The 11330-nt window shown below is 36.1% G+C and overlaps 1 protein-coding gene across 1 annotated transcript; it reads right to left on the bottom strand.

Moving 5' to 3' along the window:
• Positions 1–1126: 1126 nt before the first annotated feature.
• Positions 1127–6575, bottom strand: LOC120257545 (ribosomal RNA small subunit methyltransferase I-like; the record flags this gene model as incomplete). The annotated part of the gene is made up of 7 exons (XM_039265006.1): positions 6355–6575; positions 4484–4551; positions 3778–3874; positions 3534–3662; positions 2766–2874; positions 2526–2670; positions 1127–1169 (listed from the first exon to the last, which is right to left on the bottom strand). Coding segments are annotated over exons 1-7 (774 nt in total), but the record flags the coding sequence as incomplete, so codon positions are not given.
• Between the last annotated feature and the right edge of the window lie 4755 nt (positions 6576–11330).

Below are 11330 nucleotides of genomic sequence, written 5' to 3'. Positions count from 1 at the left end.
AAACTTATAGTGATTGTACATTAATTTTCTCCTATTCTACATATTTTCTAGATTTTTGTCCAACTAGTTTTACTATTGAACATCTTAAATGTTTAAAGTACATAAATTCCTATGCATGGGCCTCACATAAATATTACGGCCGCATTAAATTATTAAATTCCTTTATGTTTTAGTTTGATGCTATAAAAAGTTATGGAGCTTCAGGGAATAGTAAAGCACAATAATCAATTGACTATATACTAATGAGTTATTATACCAAGAGCAAAGCCCAATGGTACTCGCTCAACAACACCTAGATCAGATGCTTTTCACCCAGGCATATATAGGAAACATGCAGACAAGGACATGAGCTGGAAAGTCAGCCCGATAATCAAATGGAGAATGAGCACATTACAAGAGTTATGTTCATTGAAGGTTGAAGGAGAAACAAGCAAACAGGTAGAATGTAGAAGATAAGCATCAAAATAAGGTACGTAAGGATGAGAGAGAAACCCATGGGTAAGGGTATATATATTTTTCAACAAACTAATACTTGAACAGACTCAGTTTGATGAAATATCAAAGTTTGCATTTCTCTACTACTATATCCTATGTTTTGCAGCACCATTTTGAGCACAGAAAAGGAAGAAAGCACTCAGCAATTTCTGGATAGAAAATGTAATAATAATCCATCTCCAACCCCTAATTCCAACACTGTTCTTTTCTTTACACACATGTAGAAGATTCATAACCAAATGGAGCTCTTTATAAATAAATTTCTAAATTCATAGATCATTAGAAAATTCTGCAGTTTTAGAGCTTGGGAATTATTTAATCCATGACATTCATCAATCTTACCATGTCACGGATTTCCATTAAATCATAATCATGACGCATCGATTTGTAGAAAATTTATAGTCTTAAATAGTTCATAAGTATATTTTGAGTCTTACAGACTTCTGATTGGCTTATTATGCTATGATAAACTAATATATTGGTTAATTGGTATCAAATTTACCAATAGAAAATACCATGGCCATATTTCATTAATAACACATTGTGCAAATGCATGACATCATAATATGGTGAACAGAAGAAACTTGTAGATAAATATAAAAATCCTGCCAAAAAAGACAAACTACAATACCTCCTCATGAATTTTTGTCATCTCACGTGCAATAACGCAGCATCTGAATAAAGCCAAGATAGATTCATCATTAGAAATGATGCATGTGTAAATATATATATATTTCACTTGATATAGAAAATCAGTTGGACATTAGAATAATATACCAAACATAAAAAAGTTAACTTCATAAAATGGCAATCCAACATACATAGACTGCAAGGCTGGGACGATCACAAGAATATATCAGGTCTGGTTTAATAGAGAAAAAAGTGCAAATAAACAGAAAACAAAGTTGCAGTAAAATTAGCACACACAACTAATTTTACCAAACTACTTGTGCAGATAAGTTGCGTAATTAGGCCTTGATAATGCATTTTGTTTTCATCTAACATGCCATTAGAGTTCGGTTAATTAGTTTGTCTTCAATCCTGATAACTGAAATAGACTGGCATGCATCGAACATGTGTATTTGATTAACTAATAGCCTGACATTGTTATGAGCTCGATGCAAATCAAACACATAATATCTAGTCTCAATTCAATACAAAAGCTTAACTGATTGGATGACAGAACCAGAGTCATATGATGCACAGATCTGGACTACCAAATTCCAAGATCACATGCAATGCAAACACACACATTGTGGAGTCCAATTCAAAGCACTTGCTATTGGTTTGGATCAGGACCCAAGCAATATATGTTCTATTAGCATCTCAACATCAAGGCGTGAAGTGACAATTAAAAACAAAGCAGACATAGAAGTTGCGTCAAAGCTTGTTAAGGAATGCAATGACATATTAACTTTATGAATTTTAGAAAATTGAACCCCAAATACAACATGACATTAAAACCCGATGACCATTGCATTGCTATTCCTCTTGTAAATATTGCGTACCACGGTGTAAAACCCAATAATAATAAATAAGGAGAGAGATAAAGCTTTAGCAGGTGAGCAGGGCTCGCAAGATGGAGAATAATAAATTGTGTTGTCCACCCGAAGCTGATAAACTTAATTGGGTTCGAAACCCAATTGAGTAGTCTTTTAAACATATGGGAGCTTGGTAACATACAGGCTTAGTAACATTTAAGTTTGAAAATAATTCAGGATCATAATTCAGTTAATTTTAAGGGAGCGAGCAATCATACATGCGCATCTTCATTCCAGCTACAGCAAACTTTGCATCACATTAATTCAAGACAAAACCATCAAACTGATCTGAGCACTTAGCTCCAAGAAGCTGAGTACAAGGATAGGACTATCCTTGAAAAGCACCTGAATAACTAGAAATTGGAATATACCCAAATACCAAGAAAATAATATACTCCAACTAACCAACAAGCAAGGAAGTCAAAAATATTTAATAACTGCAATGTTCAGAAATATAGCCATTCTGCTGCATATCACTAGTGCTCTAACCTTGGTTCTCCAAATATTGATGATGCCTCCTCAAGGAACTGGCAAAGCTTATGTGGGGGAACAAAAAATATCTGTGTTGCACTTTCATTTGAAGAAATTTCAAGTCTTTCTCTTCTTGATCCAGCATGTTTAGAAAGAAAGCCAACTATTTTTCATTATTTCAAAACCAAAAGTCAGAGAAGCTCAATAATAGAACCATACTGCCATAATATATGGTGATTAATTTTGTAAGTATGATACCAAAGGTAAATTCACTCGTAGATAATCCGGATGCAGATAGAGCAGCAACCACAGCAGATGGCCCAGGAATGGGAACAACAGGTATGTTGTTAGTGGCACATAGCCTTGCCTGAATCACAATTGCAGCCACAATTTCGTCGAAAAATTCTAAATCTCATGGTGCAGATAACTCAAGTTTGGAGTTATTCTTATGAGGTCAGTTGCTATTAATTCAAATAGATAAATAAAACGCCTAAAACCAATCAAAACTAAAAAAGAGTTTGGCTTCCTTTCAGCAAAACACAACATAACAAACCAAACTTCTTATTAATATAAATTCTTAAAGTGGTTATGAAAGTAAATTGTCAATACACAATCTCACATCATAAATCCAACATAATCAAGAATCTCATATCCAAGAAATATGTATCAAAAGGTCCATTTCTAAAATTTTATTTTAATTTTGCTATATTTAGGAATAATAAAAAACAACCACAGATATGTGGTTGTATATACTTTCTCGGTAACTAGAATTTTATTTTTGTTTAACAATATTAAAGGAATAAAGGAACTATCCACATATGGCTACATATCATTTTCCTGGCTACATATGAGATCATATATCTATCTGCTTTCCAAACACCTACACTGTTGAATGCCTTTGGACCAGATAAGTAATTCATTCAACCTAAACTTTGAGGCACTAACAAAGCCTGGAATTTAAGGAATATCTACCATGGCTGAGAATATTCTCCTATTAAATCCAAACTAGTCAAAAAGCTTACATACCAGTTCCATTCCTGGATCACTAATTCCTGGAGTGCCTGCATCACTAATCAATGCAACAAGCTGGCCTTGTTGTAGCTTTTGTAGTATCATCATTTCACGCTGAGATTCATTGAATTTGTGGTAACTAACCTGCAATTCTAACAACATAAGAAACACAACTGTTCTAGCACTTCATTTTTCAATAGTATATTAAATAATGAACACTTGGAAAAAATAAAAATCTGGCAAAAGAGCAATTGCTTACCAGAGGCGTTTTAATGTTATAGTACTGAAGTAACTTCCCAGAATGTCTCGTGTCTTCTGAAAGGATCACATCGGCAGATTTCAAAACACGCAGAGCACTGCATAAATAAAATAAATATGCAGAACAAGAGAGCTTGATTTTTACAGTCTTTAGATAAGCAAAGAAAAAAGCTTAGCCCTAGAAATCAGAATATCAAGCATGTGCGCCCATGCATCTTTTCCCCGCAAACAAAAAATTTATGTCATGCAAGTTTCTGAAGAAACTTATAATCATGAATTCAACAACAGCATAAATACTTAATCTTTGAATGAAGATCAAGCATGGTTACATGAGTATGTGCTAAATGTCAATATGAAGTTTCATGATTGTAAATTCTTAGTGTTAAAAGATGCATACAAATATTATGCGCTCAAAGTACAAATATAGACATGGAAATGCAAAAGAAGATTTTGAGGCTGTTCCTTAGATATAAAGAAACCAAAAATTATGATGCAGAAGAAAGCAACATTAGAAATTAAGAACGCATCAAACCCACTTAAGGGAAATAAGATTTTGATACTTTAGTCAAAATGTAGTATTCATAGGGTAAAGCATTATCTTATATTCTGTTTCACATAGCATACACTTTTGTGAGGGGATCCATCTTTAAATATCATTCCCCTTAATGAGTTACCAAAACATGATCATAAGCTAAGAGATCACATACCGCAGTGTGATGTCTTCTAGATTGCCAATTGGTGTTGCAACAAGATATAAACCAGATTTTAAAGTACCCTGTTAAACAAGCAAATAAAGACCACTTGAACAAAAAATAAAAAGTGTGCGCAAAGTATCAAAGGCAGGAAGCAATATATATATCTAGAGAGAGAGACAGAGAGAGAGAGAGAGAGAGAGAGAGAGAGAGAGAGAAATATGATAACTATAGAACAAGCAAAGCAGATACTAAAGTTATCAAGGATGATAGATATAACCACTTGAACAAAAAATAAAAAGTGTGTGCAAAGTATCAAAGGCAGGAAGCAATATATATATCTAGAGAGGGAGAGAGAGAGAGAGAGAGAGAGAGAGAGAGAGAGAAACAAAAAAATGATAACTAAAGAACAAGCAAAGCAGATATTAAAGTTATCAAGGATGATAGTCTCACATCAGTTAAGTAGGAAAATGTTGACATGCATATATGAATCTGGATCCAACTTCTTATCAGCTTAAGCTTTTTACATTGTAAGCCCATTTAAAATGATATCAAACGCAGTGAACTGTGACTTGGGAAATCTAGCTTTTAGGTTGAACAAAGCTCATCTAACAAATGTGACCAAACAAGATTCCAAACTAGTCTTCCATGCAACCCAAACCTTTCGCAAATTCTTCATAACCTTGGTGAAATGTAATTCACTCCAAGAAGTAACATAAAGCAGGTACATTTTACGGATGAATTAAACTCCAAAATCATCAAGACAATTAGATTTTGAATGCATAAATTTAAAACAAAAGGGCATTCACAACAAGAAACACATAGCTAAACACAGAACAGAAATGAAGAAACAAGAAGAAATCTAAACTGAAACAAGCATGGCATGTATTTCAGTACATGGCAGTATCATACAGTAGGCACGTTTTATGAATGAATGCAACTGAAAGAACATTAACACAGCTAGTTTGAAAAGGTATAAATCTAAGAGCCAAAAATCAGGAAAAGAAAAAAATGTACCTAAATGCAAAACATAAAAACATGAGTCAACAAAAAGAAATATAAACAGAAGCAAGCATCACATGTATTACAGTACATGGCAGTATGATATAGCAGCATTTTTATGAATGAAAATCAAATCAAGCAACATCAAGATTAGATTCAATCAGCAAAAATTTAAGAGAATAAATAAATAAATATCAGGGAAAAAAATGCAGACAAATGCAAAGACCTGAAATGAAGAAACAACAAGAAACATAAACAGAGAATGCATGCATTTCAGTACATGACAGCACCAAACAACAGGCAGAATCTAAGAATGGATTGAACTCAAGAAACATCAAGACAGTTAGATTCCAGAAAACCATCAATTTAATAATAAAAAAATTCAGGGGAGAAATGTGGCTAAATGGCAAGAACTGAAACGAAGAAAGACAAACAGATACAACCATGGCATTGTCACATGTATTCCACTACATTGCAATATCAAAATGCAGGCACAAATTCTGAACGAAGTCAACTCAAGAGACATAAAGACAGATAGATTCCACCCAAAAAAAAAACCATAATTTCATGGCATCATAGGAAAAAATGCAACTAAACGGATAGAACTGGAATAAAAGATATATAAACAAAAACAAGAATGACATCATGCCAGTGTCAAACAACAAGCACAATTTATGAATGAATTCAACTCGGGAAATATCAAGATTGTCAGACTCCAAAAAAACCATAACTTTAATATACATAAAAATAACAAATTAGTGGAAAAATGTAGCTAAATGGAAATAATTGAAATAAAAAAACATAAAACGAAGGAAACAAGCAAGGGCATGAACTAATCATGAAAAGTAAAAAAATCATCAAAAAGGCAAAGAGATTGAAATCACCTGCTTCGGGACATCATCATCACCATGGGCGTGCTGTTCGGGAGCATTGTGTGGAGTGGAAGAAGAGAAGCGAAGGAAGCATGAGAGGTTAGGGTTTCGGAAGGGGGAAACAAAGAGAGGAAGGAGTGTGGGAGACGCAGCGCGTTTGGGAAGAAGAGCGGAGGAAGCCCACGGAATGGACATACGAGAAAGAAGATGAAGAGCAAGATTAGGCTGGTGCCTTTTTGAGGTTTGGTTGGCGAATGAAAAATTATATAATTTAATTACCCTTTTAACCCCCAAAGATGTTGGGAAATGTAGAACCGAATATATTATTACTGTAGCAAAACAAATGAAAATAATGCTGAAAAATAAATGACATAAAGATGTTATGTGGAAAACCTCTAAATAATTAGGGTAAAAACCATGAGCAATGATAGAAGAATTTATTAAGTGGGAAAATTCGAGGAGTTACAAACTCTCTCTAATAACAAGAAAAAAACCAGAACTCTCTCTTATACTAGGAGATTGGACTAACTCTCAAAATATTTTTTCCACACTTTTCTTCTCTCTCTAATTTCCTTTCACTCTCACTTATTTCTTCAATTGGTTGTTCACTCAAGTCGTGTGTTAGAATGAGAAGCTCATCTTCTCTATTTATAGATAGGAACCAACCCACAAATTCACACAAAACCAAGGCTCTATGTTGATGGTTTAATGAGCCATTAGTTTGGATGATCCATGGATTAAGAGGCCATTAGTTTTGGGTTGATTGATTTGAAGAAGTTGGTTTTGGACCATTGGTTTGGGCTAATGGATTATCATCCATTGGTTTGTGCCAACAATTCTCCCACTTGAAGATTTGATTCAAAGACAATCAGATCTTCACACCATTCTTCCTATCTTGCCATTCGATGTTGCTTATGTCTCTGTCAGACCACAAGAGGATCGACACCATATGAACCTGTCAGCGTTAATTGCTTTTGTCATAAAGTCTACTAGGTTACCTGAATCTTTTGCATGTCCACTGTACCTTCTTCTACTTTCTCACGAACAAAGTGGTATTGAACTCTGATATGTTTTGTCTTTGAATGAAATGCTGGATTCCTTACAAGATGCAATGCACTCTGGTTGTTACAATATAGAGTGATGTTCTCTTGTTTGTGCCCGAGTTCTTCCAACACCATCTTCAACCACACTGCCTCTTTCATCGGGCTTGTGTAGCTACAAATACTCACATCGCTCGCTGACGTAGCCACGATCGCACCGCAGTTTTGAAAACCCTAGCTCACGACCTCCTCCGCTAGTGTGAACACATATCCAGTGAGTGGATTTGCTTTTTATCAAGATCACCCGCATAATCGACGATCAACATATCCATCGACAGATGAAAAGTCGGATCCCCATAACATAATGCAACATCTGAGGTTCCCTTTATATATTTGAGAATCCTCTTAACAACACTCTAATGCTCTCGATCAGGATTCGCCATGTACCGACTTACCACTCCACTGCATGTGCAATGTCTGGTCTTGTACAGATCATGGCGAACAGTAGGCTTCCCACCGCTGATGTATACGGTACTCGAGACATCTCCATCCTCTCTTTTTCACTACTAGGACACATACTTGAGGATAACTTGAAATTAACAAGAAGAAAGGTAGAAATTGGCTAACAGTCTTGCATATTGAACCGTCGCAAGATCTTCTTCAGATAAGTCTTCTGAGAAAGCCAAATTTTCCTATTATTTCTGTCTCGGTGAATTTGCATCCCTAGAACACTAGTTTTTATTTCTAATTTGTATATTCATTTCAAAATTTGTATATATTATTGGCAAGGGTTGGCCCTGACTAGTTTGTACTTATTTTGAGACTTTTAGTGGATTTTTATTTTCTATTTTGTTATTTTTATTTTGTTATTTTCATTTTATTGAGCTTTAATGTTCTTCCTTTACACCTGGTAGGACTTATTTGCAACACCCACCATCCTCAGTTATAAAGGGAATGCTCACTCGATCAATTCTTGACATTGAGTGACACCCACATTGCTAGGGCACAATAATGGATGATTTAACTGGGGGGAGGGGTTTAGATTTCATTGTCATTTATTGCATGCCAAGTGTGACTTATGATGGTGTTTGAAAATGTAGAGGAGTTTTTTAGTATTAGGGTAGACACTTGTGAGTTTGTTCCATTTTGAGTCTATTTTTTTTAGTATGCATACTATTCTTGGTTATTCACCTAATTAGAGCACACAACCTTTCTATTGTAACGACTTAAACCATGCTAGACTTCATTTAGTTTTACTCATTGTACTTCCTGTAAAGATTTTTGCAAATTTCGAAGAATTTGTGTTAAAAAGAGAGCGAAAAAGTTGAGAAACGGAAAGAACTGCTCCTATTAGAAGTGTGAAGCTACTTTCGATAAGTCAGATACTATGTATGCCCTAACGAGAGAAAGAGCTACCTTTATAGGTGAGTGAAAGCTACCATAACTTTATTAGTAAAAGATGCGGAAAGAGCTATTGCTCTTGTAAGTGTGAAAGCCTCCCGTTGAATGTTCATGGGAAATGGCTACCTTGGGAGATGTGTGGAGCTACTGTCTCATGCATGAGAAGTTGTTTTTGTAGTCATTTGCTTTTGGAAGTCCTTTAGGTCGAAAGAAGTGAAGTAGAAAGTTGTAACATACACACACACACAATGATAATCTTGAATAGAATGTGCACTATTTCTGGAACTTCAAATTTTTAGCATTCTCGTGTTGTGGAAACCCGAAGTACTTGTAAAACTCCAAAATTCTTTAGCACCTGAGGTTGCACACTTCTTCCACTTGGTTTGTAATGTTCTATTTTGCTTGAGGACAAGCAAAAGCTTAAGTGTGGGGGAATTTGATGAGTGTATATTGTTCATGTATTTCATATTAATTTGTACACTCATTTGGCATGCATTAGAAACATAATGTGAAATTCGATGCTAAATATTATGAGTTTTGCATTAATAGGCTTAAGGCATTGCTTAGAGATGAGGGAGATCCAAAAAAAGCAATTTAGACTGAAAATGATGAAGTTGGAGCTCTCTCGGCATTATTAGAACAAGAAAAAGGCAAACTAGGTGGTGACATGTCCGAATATGCGTGTAAACCGTAAGTGCATGGGTGTCGAAGTAATAATAATTACCCCGGTGAGTGGGTAGTCGAATCCACAGGGAACGGAAGTATTAGTATTAACCAATTCTTAGTTATCTAGCCGAAATCAATGGATGTGATGAAATGAACTAATTGCAAGAGAATTAATAAGCAAGCAAACGGGCAAGAAAAATAAGTAAAGGAGATCTCAATCAATAAAGATGAGGTACTCGGACAATGCTCCCCCTAGGATCTAACATGAAGCTCAAGATTCACTAAATGCTTCTAAACCGAGTCTAATGAGTTAAGGTAACCCAAGAACAACCGGCCCTTGCCTCCAAGCCACCGGTACTAGTCCCCTACAAGGTCCCGGTGGAGAAATCGCTCAATCTCAACACCTCACACCCCATATGACCACAATACGCTCTAGGGACACCTAAGAGTGAAACCGATTCCTAAAGATAGATCCAACCCTAATTCCCGGCGAAGGATCCCTAACCCCCTACAAGGTCCTAATGGAGAAATCTCTCAATCTCACACCTCACACCAAATATGGTTGCATAGAGTTTAGGGAATACAGAGATAGGAAACACTCAATCGGAAGGGAAAGGGGACACTCCACTATCTCACGACTCACCCTCTCAACCCTCTTTAACCTTGAAGTTCTAACTCTAATGGAGACCTCTCTCTCATCAAAGTAACAAATCATGCAAATCCAATCAACCACAAGGATTAATTAAAAAAGAAAGCAATGGGAATACAAGATTAATACTCAAATCAACTCGGATTTAATAGAAACATAAAGCAAATCATTACAAAAACATAGATCCTAGGGTTCACATGCCCAAATACCTACTAGGGTTTAGCCCTCCATGGAGAAAGTTACAAAACAATGATGAATACAATGAAAAGCAATGAAAACCATGAAGTAAAACCCCATTAAATTCGTGATGATGGCCTTGATGGGTCGCCCAACGTCTTGAAGAATCCTTCTCCGAAGCTAGGTCGCCGAAAACTCCCTCTATGCTATGACGGAGAGAAGATCGATCAAAGTTGGTGATGGATGCCCCCCCAATATCGCCAAAGACCTCCTCTAAAACCCTCGCCAAAAGTCTCTCAAGAATAGGGCAAACGGCCTATTTAAAGCCCAAAACCGCGGCTGTCACGTGCCCCCACGCGCCCATGTGGGCTGCAGGAATTTCCACACGGGCGCGTGAACAGTAATTTTGCTACAATACTGCTACAATTAAATTGCTACAGTATTTTTCACAAAACGCGGTCCAAACACTCTTCTCTTGAGGCCACATGTCCGGGCACACGTCCATGTGGTAGGCTATAAAACTTCTCTTCATCGACGTATCTTTGAGAGGTCTTGCAATCTTCACAAAGAGAAGGAACATGAAGATGTAGCTGCCTTTGTGCCCTTCTAACTAGTGAATTGACTTGAATCTTCTTGGAAGTTGGCACACATCTCCACGTTTATGAACTCCTCTCGTGTCTTGGTCCTTGAATTGAACAAGAACTCCCAACATTGTGTCTTTATAGCCTATCTTTGCTTCCTTTTTACTCTTGAAGGCATTCACAACCTATGTGCATAAAAGAACACCAAATACACAATATAAGACATAAACCATGGTAAAAAATGATGCTCAATGCATGTAAAACATATATAAAAATATGTCTACTCAAGCACTTATCAGGTGGCTTATAGGCAAGGTTTACACCCATAAAAACTATCTCGAGGAGCTTACGACCACAGCATATGTCCGTAAAGGCAGCCGTGAGAAGCAGAATAGTGAGGCTTATAGTCCAGCGTTTACAGCCATAAGAGGGATCGTAACAAAATCAGAAGACCTTACGGATGGTGGATGGGGC

Source organism: Dioscorea cayenensis, unplaced genomic scaffold, assembly GCF_009730915.1.
Source record: "Dioscorea cayenensis subsp. rotundata cultivar TDr96_F1 unplaced genomic scaffold, TDr96_F1_v2_PseudoChromosome.rev07_lg8_w22 25.fasta BLBR01002172.1, whole genome shotgun sequence".
Lineage (NCBI taxonomy): Eukaryota > Viridiplantae > Streptophyta > Magnoliopsida > Dioscoreales > Dioscoreaceae > Dioscorea > Dioscorea cayenensis.
This window is presented reverse-complemented; position numbering and strand designations above follow the sequence as displayed.